At 42.9% G+C, this 18,502-nt stretch overlaps 1 protein-coding gene across 1 annotated transcript; it reads right to left on the bottom strand.

Moving 5' to 3' along the window:
- Positions 1–11,911: 11,911 nt before the first annotated feature.
- LOC120874432 (borealin-like) lies at positions 11,912–14,053 on the bottom strand. Its single transcript, XM_040255823.1, has one exon. The coding sequence runs from the start codon at positions 13,972–13,974 to the stop codon at positions 13,132–13,134; it is 843 nt and encodes a 280-aa protein (XP_040111757.1). The 5' UTR covers positions 13,975–14,053; the 3' UTR covers positions 11,912–13,131.
- Positions 14,054–18,502: the final 4,449 nt, after the last annotated feature.

Raw genomic sequence — 18,502 nt, 5'->3', positions numbered from 1 at the left:
TAGGGAAGAGGAGAGTCAACTCAGCATTCAGGACTCGGGAAACTGTGCCTGACTCTGCACTAGGTCTGGGAATAGAGTCTTTTCTAATGATCCTGAACCAACTCCCTTCTGCCTCCTCCTGGAGAAAAGCTACTTGTAGCTAGGAGTTTGGCATCTAGAAAGGCTCTTGGGGACTCCCCAAAAATCCTGATGAGAAAGGAAGTCTGGAGATGGGGGAAAAGATACAAGGGGATGATTCCCAGGACACTTGAGCTGAGTGCCTTTTAGAAATAAAAAATCTTTGGGGTATTTCTGCAGTCTTTGAGGATTCTGAGGAGCAGCACTCCTGATACCACCCTGTTTCAGTGAATGACAGCTTAGTTAATTTCCTTGCAGCTCACTCATCTGAGAGAAACCAGTCTGTGCTGAACCTGAGTCCCTGACTTCAAAGACTGTTCTGAAAGAACCTGTTCTTGATCTCCCCACCCACTCCAACACATAAGACATGCACCCACCTACTAAGAGCTAACCTTTAGCATGTCGTTCCTCTCACCAGCCCCACCGTTGGGTGCTTCTCCTTGACAAGCCAGAACTCAGTGGCAGACCATGGCTGTCTTTGGACTGGTGACCTCTCAGGGTACTCTGTGCTGACTGACGCCTCAATACTACTCCAGCTGGTGGGAATGTATGGCTCCTGAAGTTCCCAAATGCCAACATCTGCCGAAACTCTTAGCTCTGCTATGTCCTATGCCTTGGCATTGGGGAGCACGTTCAGTTCACTTTTGCCTGGGGAAATAGAAATAATGAATCCCACAGAGTCAGGTTGCACAGTGGTGGGGCTACCACACTTCCGCTGTACAGCTTTATAACAAAATAAAGGCAATGGCATCCCACTCCAGCACTCTTGCCTGGAAAATCCCATGGACGGAGGAGCCTGGTGGGCCGCAGTCCATGGGGTTGCTAAGAGTCGTTCACAACTGAGTGACTTCACTTTCACTTTTCACTTTCATGCATTGGAGAAGGAAATGGCAACCCACTCCAGTGTTCTTGCCTGGAGAATCCCAGGGATAGGGGAGCCTGGTGGGCTGCCGTCTATGGGGTTGCACAGAGTCGGACACGACTGAAGCGAGTTAGCAGCAGCAGCAGCAACCTTTTGAAACGGTTCTCCCACAAAGTTAGAGAATCTCCTGCCATGCTGGGCCTCACATCTAAGAGGGGAAGTGAAGTACAGCAAGAAGGGTGTAAACTCCCAAGGAGTTCCAGCCATGAATTTCTGCATGGGTCTCACATGTTCCAAATGCAAGACATGCAAAGGTGGTCCCTATGTGAATTACTTCCTTGACAATGGGCGGTAAGTCTTAAATCCCAGCCAGGCTTCTGGGAGCCCGAGTTTCAGTGGAAGTTTGCCCATGAATAGTGTTTTCTCTGCGAGCAAGAGAGAGATTTTATATTTTTATAAGACGGTGTTTTCCTTAGCCATTCTCCCCATCTCTCACTGCCATGTAATGATTCAGGGTGCATGTCACTCTAGAGCTAGAGCCCTGGGAGCCGTCCTCCGGATTCTAGAGAAAAGGAGACAGCACAGTGGAGTGGGTGGATAACAGCCCACTAAATCAGACAGGTGTGCGCCTTGTGACATCTAGAGAAAGATGCCGCAGCTCTCAGTGCTCCTGGGTCAGCGGTGAGCTGGAGTCAATTATTCCCAACCTACGAAGTTGTTCAGAGAATTCAAAAGATGAAGTGGGTCTCATGCCCAAAGACTGTTTGAGACGTCTTCGTGTTTGGCCCCTCCCCTTTGCCATTACCCAGGAGTGAGTCTATTAAATCCGAACAAAGGTATCAGATATAGCTCTGAGAGGTCCTGTCTCACCTATGCAGTCACAGGGCACAGAGACGTTCAGTAACTGTTTGAGGTCACAGCAGACAGGTCACACACTTGGGCTCCCATCCCAGGTGTGCGTGGGGTCCTCTCCGGATGAAGATTACATGAGGGATCTCACTTGGGTAGACTGTGTGTGTGGCTCTGGGGATGAGCCTGTTCAGGTAATCAGCCCCCACACTCCCTCCCTCCCCCAGAAGGGCGACCTGCCATCACCACCGCCTGTCTTCTGTGTTGTGACTCCTAACCGCAAGGTGAAGGCCAGGAACTTGAAATCAGGCTGTCACAGCAGAGGCCCCATTCCCTGTGCCTCTCAGGTGAAGCACACTCATCGTCCCATCCAGTTTCTCATCGGGTGTCTCTGCCTATCTCATCTGTGCAAGGCATCATTCTAGCTGCTGAGAAGAAAGCAGCGCAACACACGAAACTCTTGTGTTTGTGCAACTTCTGCTCTTGTGAGGGGAGAGAGACAAAATAGCCATAAGGAAGGAGAGGCTAGAAGGGACAAAGTGGGTTAAGTACTCTGGAGAAGATGCCAAACAGGAAAGCGGCCTGGGAAGTGTGGTCAGGGAGTTTGGGGTATGCGCATGTACACGTGTATCCTTAGCTCTAACTTTCTAATCCCGCCACACCCCTTTCGAGCGAGTAATCGAAGCATTTCTTCCTCTTTCTCCCCATCACTCCGAGCGTTTGTCTCTCCATTGTGATCATTCTTGGTCTTTGTCCCCACTCAAAATTTTAATGAATAAAGCTGGAGGGAAGTGAGGATCACTTTCACCTCATCGCCTGTTTTCCCTGGGCTGTCCCATCCATCTCAGAGAGGGATGCTCCACCGGGCAGTCAGACTGTATCTGGGGAATCGGCTGAGGTGAGTGTCCGGGAGGGTTGTGGTACCTTAAGGGACCTGAGAAACTCACTCCCAGATGCTCAGTGGCCCCAGCTTTGTTGTAGCTGAGTGGCCATCACATGGATGTGGATATACACCTGTTGTGTAGACCAACAGGCAGAAATACAATCATGTGAAGAGGTACTAGGGAGAGAGATTCGATACCAGCATTAATTAGTATTTTATGATAGATCTAATAAAATGAAACAGGACATCTGCTTGGCCTGAGTTCTAAGTAGGTGGAAATAGACAGGATGTACTGTCTCCTGGGAACACTGGAGAGAGAGGATTCAAGCAGACTGACCTGAAATTTATGACTTTGCGATTCTAGTGGGATGCCTGAGGGCAGGTGGTGGGGATAAAAGAGGCTGGGGCCTCCTACTGGGACCTCTGCAGGAATGGGCCCCCGGATGTTCCGGTTGCTTCTGATGAGTGCGTTCACGGTGCTCTTCATGAATGAGAGTAAGCCTCGTGAGGGCGGTACTTGGTGGGCAAATGGGTGGGCAGAGAATGTATGGGGAGGAGGAGAGGGACTTGGTGACTTGACTGGTGTGACGTGGTGCAAGGAGAATTTTCCTTCTTCTCTTCGCAGGAGACAGAGTCCTGAGTATGAGAAAAAGTACGGTGCAGTTCATTTCCGGCTCTCGGATAAATAACGCCGTGAAGGGAGGGGACGTGTTTGGGTTCTTTTCATAGTATCTCTCTACCCTCCCTGGCTACAGTCCTCTTTCCCCACTGACTGTTCTAGTGTCTTCTTTTAGCCCCCATCCTTGGGTGAGAGGGGGAGGTTTTTAACTTCCTGAGGGGAGTGACGACCCCCTGGGGAGCTGGGAGGGTGTCTGTATCCCTCCTGTGTGTGTTACACCACTCAAGTGTAAAGGTTTCCAGGTGGGGGTGGGCTTCTGAACAGAATCCCTGTCCCTAGAATTCGGCATCAGAGTCTTCCTGTCTTCCTTTAGATATTCAGTTTTGCCATCGATGTGAATTCCATGATGGATACAGTTGCTTCCAAGGGATGAAAACTTGCTGGAAATTTAAAACGGCTAGCCTGAAGAGAGCTTGTGTCACAGACAACTTTTACTATTATGATCGTATTGCAGGTAAGTGGGGTTAGAAAAATACAAAAGATACTATCAGTGGTGGCCGTGATCCCTGAACTCAACACGTGGAGGGAGACGGGACCATTGCTGAGTGGGAAAGTGGGATTCTCCGTACACACACCTGGGATGGAGGCTGTCTGGGAGGCAGATGTCTTTTGCCTGGTCCTGTTTAGAGAGACATAGATGAAATGCAGATATAGCTTTGGGGCAAGTTTCCTGTGTTTAGGAGATTTCTGAGGTTCTGGGAGATGTCATTGCTAGGAAGATGGTGAGATCAAGCAAGGTGATCACATTTACTTTTCCATTCTCTTTAGATATATATCACTTCAGATACTCAGTGCTGTCTTGTAGGGCTTGTGAAGAGGGATCATTCATGATATTTCATGACTTATATAGAGAAACATTTTGCTGCACTGAAGACAATTGTAACGATCCGGAAAAAAATATGGACATTTCGAAGATAGCAACGTCGTATTCATAAAACAACAAATAAAATAATTACGATTTTAAAAAACCATCTCTCCTAGTTATTTTTTCCTTTTCCTTACCCCCTGGCCATATCATCTCACATTTTCTCAGAATCCAGACCCCACTACTGTATTCCAGTAGATCTACTATGGATGCTCTTTCTTCTGATATTGCTTCCATTAACAGGAAAGTGCAAAGCCATAGGCCCCCCAAAGCCAACTCTGCCTTCTGGATGGATTCTCATCTATTAACTACCTGATATCTCCTGGCAAGCTTTACTTGCTCTTAGGTCTGATGCTAAATTCAGAGTTCTAAAGTTTTGGTAAAGGGAGCAGAGTATTTTTCTGATGGAGCTTCTGAGAGAAAGTCAGGAGAAAGCAGAGGGTATTAAATTAGTGACAAGAAATCACAAGAGATTGTGGGAATATTTGGGAAGAGAACAGAAGAGGTATTTGGTGGCAGCTGGAAAGGGCTGGTATTCAACAGGGGCTCGTGAAAGTCACTGTGAAATTAGAAAACACCAACTTCCGTGAAAGGAATAGTCAGTATACTGCACTTGAGAATCTTAGGATTTTTGTTTGTTTCTAATCATGTTATCTTATTTTCATGTTCAAAGCCAAGTATACCAGGATGGGCACTTGGCTGAGTGGTGGGCTACCCTGTCTCCTGGCATGTGAGCAGTACTCGACCACCTAGTCCTCAAAAATATTTAAGTATTTTCTTACATCCAGTGTGCTCATGGATAGAAAACTGATTGTCTTTCATCTACTGGCACAGTCCTGCAACAGAAGATGTCAAAGAGAGAGAAAAGTTTCAGATCTTCACCATAGTTTTTAATTAGAAGATAATTAGCTGTGAAATGAAAATAATTCCCAAGTTATTACTTACTCACTTTTGGTTAAAAAAAATTTTTTTTTACCATATTAACTTTTCTGTGTGCTAGAATCTATAGACACTACTATTTTTTAGGTGTATAATTATACACACATGTACATATATATATGCAAAATATATCATGCTTTGTAATATTCCTCTTGATAATTGGGCTTATGATTGGTTATTAGTTCTTCCATATTCTATTTTCATAAATAGAAGAATATATTTTTAATATTTTATTATACAAATTATTTTACTAAATTTTACTAATTATTTTACTATTTTATTATACAAATTACAAACTAAATATTTTCTATTTATGCTGGAATTTCCCTCAAATTGTATCATATTAGCACGAATATTCTACTTTAACATCTTGCAAAGTAGAAAATGCGGTAGAGCCTTCCATTCAGGGTCGTTTAATTGGTTTATGTAGAATGGAGATAGTAGCAGCAGGTTCCAAATATGAAATGATTCACCGGGGACTCACTGTGATGTGTGATTAGTTTCTAGAATGGTCCAAGAGGCAGCTTCACATTAAAGTCGAGGTGCAGCGGGAAGACAGTAGCTGGCGCAGGGAGGGCAGCAGGCGCACGCTGGGTGACAAACGGAGACTGGCGCCAGGGCGATAGCAAGGCAGAAGCGGGGATTCCAGGGAGCGCCGTGGCGACGCCCCTCGAGCTTCCTCATCGCATCCGCATCGGGAGACTCCGGGTCCAGCCTCCCTGAGTCTGTCCTGTCTGCTTCCTGCCTTGGGTTTCCATGAGATCTGACTCCCACACTGCCCCATGTTACGGCCCCCATCACCCCCTAATTTTCTGGGTCCAGTTGTGGTGCCGCTTCACTCCTTACATTTTACAGAAACAAATGGGAAGTCGAGGGAACAGGGAGGGAGGCCCGTCCCTGAGCAAGTGCGGTTACTCTAGATTCAGGTCCAGTGTTCTGTTCCAGCCAATGGTGCCTTGGTGGGTGGTGAACCTCAGCTGGCAAAATGGATCAAAGAAGACAAACCAATTGTATGGAACTTTCAAGCTGAAGGGTTTAGTAATATTAGGAGAAACAGGATTTCTTTCATATAAATGTGTGTCAAATCATAGATTTCCAGAAGAGAGGTGTTCATTATTGAAAATGGTGAGAAAGTCATATGTCACAACTTTTGTTTGCAAACTTTATACAAGCCATAATTGTATTGGAATCCAGGAACTTGGGTCTAAAATCTCAATAGACACTGTTCAGAGACATTATATGATGGAGGCTTCCAATCTGACCTCATGTTTTCATGGACTGGGCTCTAAAACAACTGCTGAATTTCAAAATGTGCCTCATGAGTATTTGATACACAAATGTGTGTGGATTTCTTGATTTATGCTGGTAAGGTATTGCTAATGGGGACAAAGAAAAACTGGAAAAACAAAAAATGATTTGTACTCACTCTTTCAACCACGTGGGTATTTATTTGTTCTGTCAGGGATTCACTGGGGCAGGGAAACCTGCCCACTGGCTCTTAGGCAAACTAATGGCCACCAGGAAGGATGCTATGAGCTAGCTGGAGCTGGGAAGAAGCTGTGAGTCAGGAGGCTGAGGTGTTTACTGTGGAGTTCCTGGGTTGATTGCAAAACTTTGCTTAGGACTGTCTAGGCAGGATTATGGCTTCCATTTGGGACATCTTGGAGGCTAGCAGTGTGGTTTATAAATCTCCACAACAAGTAGGATAATAAAAACAAAATTCCCATCTAAAAAATCAGAGTCTACTAGAGTAGTGTAAGCCTTCAAAGATCTGAGAAATATAGAATTCTGCCACTCACATTCTTTCTGAAAAAATTCCTTCTGAGGAAGAACGGAACTGTCAGTAGAAATGAAATTGAGCAGGGGGAAAAGATTAAGAAATAGATAAAAGTTCAAATATTGGTAGGGGAGGAAACAAGAGATAGCAAATCTTGGATATTATTATAGAGATTGCTTTATAAAGACAAAAAAAAAGTTTACTTTGCTTTCAGTGCATTCAAGAGATGAAGCTAGTTCATAGCAACACTATAGTGGCCAAGACATGGAAGCAACCTTAATGTTCACCAACAGATGAGTGGATAAATTGATACACACACACACACATATACACACTGGAGTATTACTCTGTCATATAAAATGAAATATTGCCATTTGCACTCTCATGGATGGATCTAGAGATTTTCATACTATGTGAAATTAAGTCAGAGAAAGACAAATATATGACATAACATATGTAAAACTAAAAAAATGGTACAAATGAATTTATTTACAAAACAGAAATAGACTCACAGGTATAGAAAACAAACTTATGGTTACCAGTGGGGAAAGGATGGGGAGGGATTAATTTGGGATTAATAGATATATCCTGCTATATATAAAATAAATAAACAACAAGAAGCTACTGTATGTTGCAGGGGAACATATTCAATATCTTATAATAACTTATAATGGAAAAGAATCTGAAAAAGAATTTATATATTATATATGTAATATATATAGATATATGACTGAATTATTTTTCTGTACACCCAAAACATTGTAAATCAACTATACTTCAGCTGAGAAAAAAAGATGAACCTACGAAATGTCACCTGGTCCTTTGCAATCTCCAACTTAAAATTCTCCCTATGGAAAAAATACAAAAATATACTTGACATAAAAAGACTGCAAATGAACCCCATGTATATATTGGAAGAAAAATGAAACAAATCCCATGCATATAGAAAACAATACCAGAAAAACACAGCTCCAAAACAGAAACTCAATGCGACATTTCAAAGTAAACTAACTGAAAGAAATGAGGGAAATGATAGAAAAGTGAACTAAGGTGAAAGAAATGATAGAAATTCTGAAAAATCATAAATCAAAAAGGATTGAATTGCTTCTTTTCTGAGAATTTGGTCTAAAAGCTACTTGGGCTTATTAAGGTAAGTCTCCATGAAGGAGATCAGGCCCAGCATAAGGTACTGGAAGCCCAAACTGGGTGAGGATAACATCCATGCATCTTGGTATAGATTGCCAGAGTCTGACTTCAGTGAGGATGGCATCCACGCAGAGCAGAGCAGTAGTGCAAGTATGTGAGCAAAGGTAGTTGGTGACTGAGTAGATTGGGTCTAGTGTTGGTTGTTAGAGTCCACACCACGTGAGAAGGGCGACTTATGTAGAGATCAGTGGCAGCCTAGTGAAGAGTATTAGAGTTCAAGTGGATGAGTGGTGGTGATGGTGGTCTAGTCACTAAGCTGTGTCAGACTCTTGCGACCTCATGGACTGTAGCCTGCAAGGTTTCTCTGTCCATGGAGTTCTCCAGGCAAGAACACTGGAGTGGGTGTCCATTTCTTTTTCCAGGGGATCTTCTCAACCCAGGAATCAAACCTGGGTCCCCTGCATTGCAGGCAGATTCTTTACTGACTGAGCTATGAGGAAAGCCCCAGAAAAGGATTCAGAGACTGAGAGTTGTGAAGAGAGTATCTGCACGGGGGCTAGCAATGGCAGTGCTCAGAAGCGGAGTGTGGCAGCCCGAGCAGGGTAAGGTGGCAGCAGTGGGAGTCTGGTTTTGTGCAGTGGAGACTGACAAAATAAGAAATGTATTGAAGATGATGTCTCCACATTATTATAGATTCTTAATGTTGAAGGACTTATAAATACAGAAAGAGGTAATACTAGAATGAATTGCAGATGGAAGTGTGTGTTTGTGTATGTGGGTATATACGTTTGTTCTCTGACTATGGCAAGGACCTAGGAGCAGTGACACCCAATACCCTGATTTTTGGCTTCCAAATATCTTTCCCCACTAAATAGAAGTAGGACTTCTTGGACGGAAAGTACAACAGGCTTCTTGGACCTTGGACTATTTCACTGTGGCAGATTAAGGAAATGTTCTAAGAATGCTGGAGAACGTTGACAGAACTCAGAATCAAACTTGAAGGATGCTTCGTGGCCATATCTGAATATCAAGGTATGTATCATAGTATCAAAACAGAATCCATTAAATGGAATAAGAATTGTGAGTTTATAGTTATATAATCAAAGACATAAATGGGGAGAAGAGAAAGACTTCCCTTAGTAGAATGTCAGCTAATAGACACAAAAGAAATGTTTGAATGAAAAAATCACCAGCTGGCAACAATCATGGTAAGAATTAATTTAGGTGAGAAATATTAATGGATGCTAAAGCTAGGTAGTGAAAGTGGAAAAATAATGGATTGTTCACAGAATCTCAAAGAATTTCCCTACCAATAGCTGTTAATTACCAAAAAATGAGTGACCTTATAGAAAAGAAATAGTTTTAATTACCATCAGTTAGCATCACTAGCAATGAGGTGGAACAAAATCATGTACTACGTGATAGGATACATGAAGAGAACACACAGCATCTCTTCTATGATAATCCTGCCAAAGATCTCTAACCGAAGTCTAATCATGATAAATACTGGATAGTCCTAGTTTGAGGAACAGTGCACAAAATACTAGCATATAGTTTCTAAGGTCATGAAAAGAAAGCAATGACTATGGAACTATTCCAGATTAGAGAACACTACAGAGACATGGCAACTATATACAATATTATTATCCTGGATTGAATTCATTTGCTATGATATTATTGGGAAATCAGTAACACCTAGATTGAGATCTATGATTTCATGATGGAATAATGTACCAACGCTATGTGATGTTTGTGGAGTGGCTACAAAGGAAAATGTCCTTGTTTTCAGAAAACACATACTAAAGAATTCAAGGATAATGAGGCATCATGTCATCAACTTACTCTCAAATGGTTTGGGGTGGGGGTGAAATCCTTGTGGTATTAAAAAAAAAATAGAGCTTAAACCAAACTAAGATCAGTCTAAATTATATGATTTAGAGTTTGGTCCTATTAAATACAATTTGAGAAAAGAAAAAAAAATATAAAAAAGCTTAGATGTGCGACAGCTAGCAAACAAAAAAATAACAATGAGGGACATTCAAGATATCCCTGTAAAAGACATTTCAAAAATGAATATGACACTTTTGGCTCTGGTTGGGATGTGGAGAGTTGTTAGAAACAACGTCTCCCTCTGTGATAATAGAAAAAATGGATAAAATAATACAGACAAATACTTTAAAATGATATTGGAAATCTGTGGGTTCAAATTAAAAAGAAACTCAATTCCAGAAAGAAATGAGTGCTTTTGAGGTAAAAGACCATCAGGAACTTTCATCCCTGGAAACAACTGCCAAGGCTATTCAAAGTGCCTAGAGAAATAGGCTTGGCATAGAAAGAATGACTGAATAGGAGAAACCAGCATAGTTCTTTTAACAACCTCTTGGGCAGATGTGATGGTTTGGAATCTGTACATTTCTGCCAGATGTTAGATGAAGGAGATTATGCCATACACAGATCTAACTCCCACCGCCCCAAGGCATGTGAAGTCAGTGGTGAACTGAAACCAACTCTTCCACATAGTCCTGACGTTGCTCAAATATTGATTGGATATAGGAGAGTTTACTCCCTCTGGGAGGTAGATATCACTGTTTAGTATGCTGGTAGTATAATACAAATTTATGGGAAAGTGAAGAAGCAGGAAAATGTAATCATTAAGCTAGAGAAATACAGTCTGAAGAAAATACAGCCGGCTCTTTATATCTGCATATCCATGGATTCAACTGAAGGATGGAAAATATTTGAAAAAAATTTTCATAAAATTCCAAAAAACAAAACTTGAGTTTTCCACTCATCTTCAACTATTTACATGGCACTTACATTATATTTGGGCTTCCCTGGTGGCTCAGACAGTGAAGAATAGGCTGCAAAGCAGGAGACACAGGTTGAATCCCTGGGTTGGGAAGATCCTTTGGAGAAGGGAATGCTTACCCGCTCCAGTATTCTTGCCTAGAGAATTCCATGGACAGAGGAACCTGGCACACTACAGTCTATGGTGTTGCAAAGAGTCAGACATGGCTGAGTGACGAATGCTAAGCTGGTGAAAAAATCGCCAGTTGAAGCAGAGTCATAGATGATCCAGATGGTGGAACTATCAGATGAGGATTTTACGTATATATTACGGATAAATTAAATGAGAGAAAATATGGGGGAAATGAGAAATTTTGACAGAAAAATAGAATGTAAGAACAGAATGGACATTCAAATTGAATTAAGCAGTCATTTGGTTAGCTTGAGAGGATTTCAGATCGAGAAAATGAAATACTAAATCAACGGAAATGTAGATCAACAGACTATCCAAAATGAAACATAGAGATGTTACTGCTACCACTGCCACTAAAGGTAATAACACACATATTATTATTATTATGTTAGAAGACACACTGAGCATGACAGATATATGGGTCAATATCCAACAGTTTAGCATATTCATAAATGATTCCAATTGGGAAAGAAGAGAGAAAACAAAAAAGTTTTTGAAGTGGCTGTGACCCCAAATTTTCTAAAATTATCAAAAGTCATCAATGTAGAGTATCAAGAACCTCAGTCTCAAACAGGATTAATAATAATAATAAAGCAAACAGCAATAACAACAAAAGTCTCACCACGGTACATTATAGTCCACCTGCTATAAACCCAAACACAATGATAAAGTTTAAGTGTAGCCCAAATAAATGATCAATCATTATCTTAAAAAGAGGAACAATGAAAATAACGAACAACTTTTATTAAAAACAATGAAAGCCAGGAGTTAATGAAATGTTGAAAGAGAAAAATTTTCTTTTTTTTTTTTTTAAAAAAACAAATCCAAATCCACACTTTATTGAAAACCGATACCTTTTGGTAGCTCCGATCAGAATAAATCAGCTTACAGATACCACGACTCAGGAAAACAATATGTACAAAAGTCTCAGGAAAGGGAGAATAAAACAACTTGAAAAGAACATATCTTGGACAGGACTGGATTACCAGGATGGTCGTGTAGAAAATAGTAAAAAGTACAACAAAGAACCACACACACAACACTGTGCCCCCAAGCTGGGGGCAGGGACTCTCGGACCACATCCCATGATTCTTCGGGGCAGAAGGGCTGGATGGGGCACAGGGGTCTCCGTGCCCACCAGACAGCCCACACCAGGGCAGAGGCGAAACGCACAGAATGAGGCCCCCAGACCAGCTACACTCACTCTCCCATTAACCTAAGAAAAGAGAAGCACTCTCGGCAAAGTCTACGGAACTGGCAGAGACTAGAGAGCTTTGAGTTCAACTGCAGCCAGTCATGTAAAAAACCCCACACCAATCTAAACCCTACAGTTCCCTTATCCAGATTCCCACTAACAACTAACTGGAGAGGTAGAGGAGCGAGACATGGAAACTGCCCTCAAACCAAGTTTTGGTCTTTGGTAAACAGGGGTAATACACAGTACTGGTCCACAAATCAGCCTGACACAGAACTACTGAGCACGGCAGGCATAAGACCGCAGAGCCCCGGCAGCAGCCACCGCAGGAGGCGGGGGATGGGCACGGGGGAGAAGATGTGTCCTGCTGGGATCACAAGTGTGGCTGGTCCTGGCCCCATCTGCACAGTCCCTTCCAGCTTCGGAGCCGCCTCATGGAGCTCCCTCCCTCTAGGCTGGGAGGCTGGGAGCCCAGCTGCATAGGGCTCTCTGGTGAGAGAGATTGGCAGTCCTCCTGGAACACAAGGTTCCTCTGAGTCGGGGCAGGGCAAAGAGGACACGGAGCTGCAGGAGGCAGAGGCGGCCGCTCCAGGAGCAGGAAGGAGCATTCGGTTCAGAGAAGGGAGGAAGTTTGGACTGTATGGACGCAGAGGCAGTGTCTTTGTCACCTGGCTTGGGAGGTGCCCAAAGCAAAGCTTCCTGAGTTCTCCAAGAGGAATACCACGCTGTGCTCTGGGACTTCACACTCAAACAAACAGTAAGCCAAAAGGAAGAAGTTTCTTCAGGGTCCCACAAGTGCCCACTGAAGGCCCATCCTGTCCCGACTTGGAATAGCAGCTTCATTTTTGAGTTCGTATGGTGCCACAGATTTGAGCAAGACGGCTGGAGAGCTTCTTAATGTTTCCCAGGGCCTCCGGATCCAGCTGTGCAATATCAATCCTCTGCAAGTCACTGGCCAATAACCGCATGCTCTCTCCACCTCCCACTGGCACAGTGAGGAATATCTCTTTGCTGTCGGCAAGAGGGCTGCCATTCACAGAGACATTGTAAATCCGCTCTCTGGCTGCTGGGGTACGCAGGCCCGGAGTCTTGAAGATCCTTGAGTCAAACCTGGGTGTCAGGCCCGGAGTTGGTTTCACCAGAGACAACTCCAGTCGGCCCACAGCTGGGGTAACGGTGGCATAATGGCTTGACCTTTTATTTTTGCCTTTCCCTTGTATGGACTGGGTTCTCTTCTTGGATGGAGGACACCTTTTAGCTCTTGCAGTTTGAGGATTCTTATTGATATTTTCTTCCTCTTCTTCTTCCATTATCATCTCATCCACTTGCATTACCTTCCGTGTTTTGGCAAGTTTCAGGGGTGTCCGAGTAGCTTCTGCTGTTAATTTGTTTATTTCTGTGATATCCAAGTCAGCTGTTGCTGCTTCTTCCAGGGCCTGCTTGTTTCCTCCAAGGGCGAAGTATTCGAGCCAGTTCATTTCGCGCAGCGCCTTGGGGAGTCGCAGGATCTCAATGTTGTACGGGTTATCCAACTCTTTGAGGAGGTTCTGCCTGTCTGACTGAATTTGCTTGGATCGCATTTGCACTTCACGGTCGAAGTCCTTAAGAAAGGAGGCGAGCTTTCGGTTCCGCAGCGCATTGGTCTTAGCCACCCGACTGCCGCCCTTCCTAGACGGAGCCATGGCGCTTCGATGGAGGCTGCAGGTTCTGAAACCCGGGCTGAGGAAAAACCCGGCTGCTTCAGCTGAGACGCAGCGGCTCCGGAGAAAAATTTTCTACCTACAAATTCTTATACTCTAACAATTGAGATGAAATAACATTTCAGACAACTGAGAGAATGTTAGACTCAAACCCTCACTACCTAAATTTATAAAAGGAAAATATTAAAAAACAAAGTTGTACGGATTAAAATGCCAATATATAATTAAAGGAAAATTTTAAAATATTTAACAAAAGAAGGTAGCAAAGGAAAAGAAATGCAGGAACAGAAGACAGAGGGGACAAATGGGAAACAAGTGGAAAAATGATTGACCTAAATCCAACCATGATAATAAAATATTGGTGATCTAACAACTCCAACTAAAAGTACGTATTGTCCCAACAGATAAAAAGCAATACCCAACTAGTCTATGAGAAATGCCTTATAAATGTAAATAATCTTAATAGATATATTAAAAGTAAAAGAGAGTTGGGATGGAGGCTCAAGAGGGAGAGGGTATATGTATACTTACAGCTGATCCACATTGTTATACAGCAGAAACTAACACAATATTGTAAAGCAATTATCCTCCAGTTAAAAATTTTAAAATACAAAGGAATTAACACCTAAATAAATAAATAGATAACCAACAAGGACCTACTGTAAAAAATAAATAATTTTCTAAAGAAAAAAGTAAAAGGGAAGGAAAAGAGGTACCCGCAAACAGTAAGCATAAGAAGGGTAAAAGTACGGTCACATTACTGTTAGATAAAGTTCCTTCAAAATAAAGAATATTTTGGAGGGGGATCACAATGGCAGAGTAAGAACTTGGATTTCACCTCATCCCATAAACACATCAAAAATACATCTACTCGTGAGACAATTCTCATGAAAAACCAGCTGGAAACTGGAAGAAGATCCCTTATACAACCAAGGCTGCAAGAAAGATTTCCGTGTAACTGAGTAGGATGGGGGAAAAACAGCATTGAGTTGGGACCTGTGCCCAGGAAGGGTCTAGGAGGGAAATAAAGACCACACGAATGGACTCTGTCTGTGGGGAGTGAGCAGATTGAGACAGACTGGGTGTTTCAGTCCCAAAACTGGTGCACAGAAACAAACCAGCCCCCTTGGCTGGTGGGAGAACACTAGGACAGAGAGAAAGGCTGGAGAATCCTAGACTCCACTCCCAGGGAGTGTGCAGGTGCTGGCTTGCTCACAGATAGTATTGAGAGAGGTTTGCCTTAGTGGCTGCCACCTGGCCATGCTTACCAGTCTGAGTTGGGTGAATCCACTGGTCCTGCTGGCTCCATGCCACAGCTGAGCACAGGATCTAGGGCAGACACAAGATCTAGGGCTGCCAGGCTGCGGAAAGATTCAGTCGAGGGATACAGAGGCAGCCTAGAGCCTGGGGTGTGGTCCATGTGGCGCTAGTGGCCAGGGCTGGTGTTTACTCCATCAGCATCAAGTAGACAGCTCACACCTCTGACAGCAGCACAGTCACTTCAATTCCTACAACCCTAATACCTCTTTCCCCAGTTCCAGCCTAGTGCATGCTCTAGCTTCTTTCACTCCAAGCCACAACTTCGCCCTGGGTCTGGGATGACCAAAACAGAAGAAAGTGTGACCTTGGGCTGTGTCCAGGCAGAACTGTGGATGCCTACACAGGCAACACAGCAGACTTCCATAAGCACACGAGCCTCGTTTGCTTCAGCACAGCCCCTCCTTTGGGCCAAAAGCCCTACAAGAAGAAAAGATACAGACTTAAAGGGAACACAGCCAGCTTGAGCCTAACCCTCTGTAATGACTGATATAAGAAAAGAATCTTAAAAAGTGAATATATGTATAACTGATTCACGTTCCTGTATACCTGAAACTAACAGAGCAATGTAAACCAACTGTACTTCAATAAAAAATAAATTTTAAAAAAAAATGCTGCCGGCAGACTTAGAGAACGAACTTAGGGTTGCTGGTGGAAAGGATAGTTAGGGAGTTTGGGATTGACATGTGCAAGGCTCGGAGAACTGCACTCTGAAAAGGACACTCAGGGACAGCCTCTAGTGGACTGACAAAGTTTTTTATCCAATTGTGTAGTTTTATAATTTTCAGGGAATACAACATAAGACAGACTTGCACGTAGCTATTTCAGATAAACATCAAAGCATTTAAGCATAAAACACAGTTCCTACCACCCAAGCCATAACATAGCTTTGGCGAAAACTCTAAAGGGAGTCTTATCATGAAACAACAGTCCTTGCTCTCAGAAACAGGTGGTCAGAAGGAAGCCTTCGAATGCCTCAAGGCTGGGTGTATAACCCTTCGATATCCGTTCCCAGCCTCAGGCACTCAGTGAACGCTCATAACCCTTTGTTATGCTCGTTCCAGCTTCCAACCTTCATTAACAGTGGAGCAAATACATTTTCAGTATTTGCTCAAAGCCTTCCAGCTCCTCCACAGACATGTATACACTACGATGTTTACAATGGATAACCAGCAAGGACCTACTGTATAGCACATGGAACTCTGCTCAGTGTTGTGTGGTAAGCTGGATGGGAGGGGAATTTGGGGGAGAATGGATACATGTATATCTGTGGCTGAGTCCCTTTACTCTTCATCTAAAAGTATCACAACATTGTTTCCTAATTGGCTGTTGTTTGTTGTTTTTCAGTCCCTAAGTCGTGTCCTACTCTTTGTGACCCCATGGACTGCAGCATGCCAGGCTTCCCTGTCCTTCACTATCTCCCAGAGTTTGCTCAGACTCATGTCCCTCGAGTAGGTGATGCCATCCAACTATCTCATCCTTGTTCACCCCCTTCTCCTACTGCCTTCAATCTTTACCAGCATCAGGGTCTTTTCCAGTGAGTCAACTCTTCGCATCAGCTAGCCAAAGTATTGGAGCTTCAGCTTCAGCATCAATCCTTGCAATGAATATTCGGGGTTGATTTCCTTTAGGACTGACTGGTTTGATCTCCTTGCAGTCCAAGGGACCCTCAAGAGTCCTCCAGCACTACAGTTTGAAAACTTGGCTATACCCAATACAAAATAAAAAGTTTTTTTTTTTTTAAGTATAAAATATAGTGCTGGAAAATTGAATAGCTACATGTAAAAAATAAAATTTTTTAGAACATTCTTCAATATCATACACAAAAATAAACTCAAAATGAATTAAAGACCTAAGTATACTATAAAACTGTTCGAGGAAAATGTTGGCAGACCACTCTTTGACATAAATCTCAGCAATACATTTTTCAGTCCATCTCCTAGAGTAACAGAAATTTAAAAAATAAAAAAATGGGACCTAATTGAACTCAAAAGTTTTTCACAGCAAAGGAAACCATAAGCAAAATGAAAAGACAATCTACAGAATGGGAGAAAATATTTGCAAATCACGTGGCTGACAGGGGATTAATTTTCAAAATTTACACAGTTCCTGCTCTCAATATCAAAAAAACAAACAAGCCAATCTCAAAAATGGGCAGAAGAGCTAAATAGACATTTCTCCAAAGAAGTTATGCAGATGGCCAAGTGGCACATGAAAAGATGTTCAACATCACTAATTACTACGAAATGCAAATCAAGACTACAATGAGATATCACCTCACACCAGCAGGAACGGCCTTCATCGATAACTCTACAAACAATAACTGCTGGACAGGGTGTGGAGAAAAGGGAACATTCCTACACTTTTGGTGGGAACGTAAGTTGGTACAGGGAGAACTGTACAGAGATTCCTTAGAAAGCTAAAATAGAGCGACCGTGAAAGTGAAAGTGAAGTCGCGTCCCACTCTGCGACCCCGTGAACTGTAGCCCACCAGGCTCCTCCGTCCATGGGACTCTCCAGGCAAGAATACTGCAGTGGATTGCCAGTTCCTTCTCCAGGGGATCTTCCCAACCCAGATATCAAACCCAGGTCTCCCGCGTTGCAGGCAGATGCTTTAACCTCTGAGCCACCAGGGAAGCACGACCACGTGACCCTGCGATCCCACTCCTAGGCATATACCTGAGAAAAAACAGGGCTCAAAAGGATACGTGCACCCCCGGGGTTTCCTGTAGTGCTGTTTCCAATGGCCAAGACATGAAACCAGCCTAAATGTCTATTGACAGATGAATGGATAAAGATGTGGTACATACATTCAGTGGAATGTTACTCAGCCATTAGAAAGAATGATATGATGCCATTTATAGCAACATGATGGACCTGAAGATTGTTACACTAAATGAAATAAGTCAGAGAAAGACAAATACCGTATGTATCACTTATATGTGAAATTAAAAAAAAAAAAGATACAAGCAAACTTATTTACAGAATAGAAACAGACTCACAGTCTTAATGAACAAACTTATGGTTACCAAGGGGAGAGGGTGGGAAGAAAGGGATAGATTGGGAGTCTGGGACTGACATATATACATATATACACGACTGTATTTAAAACAGATAACCAACAAAGACCTACTGTATAGCACAAGGAATACTTGGCTCAATACTCTGTAACAATCTAAATGGGAAATGAATT

Source organism: Oryx dammah, unplaced genomic scaffold, assembly GCF_014754425.2.
Source record: "Oryx dammah isolate SB20612 unplaced genomic scaffold, SCBI_Odam_1.1 HiC_scaffold_15, whole genome shotgun sequence".
NCBI lineage: Eukaryota > Metazoa > Chordata > Mammalia > Artiodactyla > Bovidae > Oryx > Oryx dammah.
Note: the sequence above shows the minus strand (reverse complement) of the source record. Positions and strands in the feature narration are given on the sequence as shown.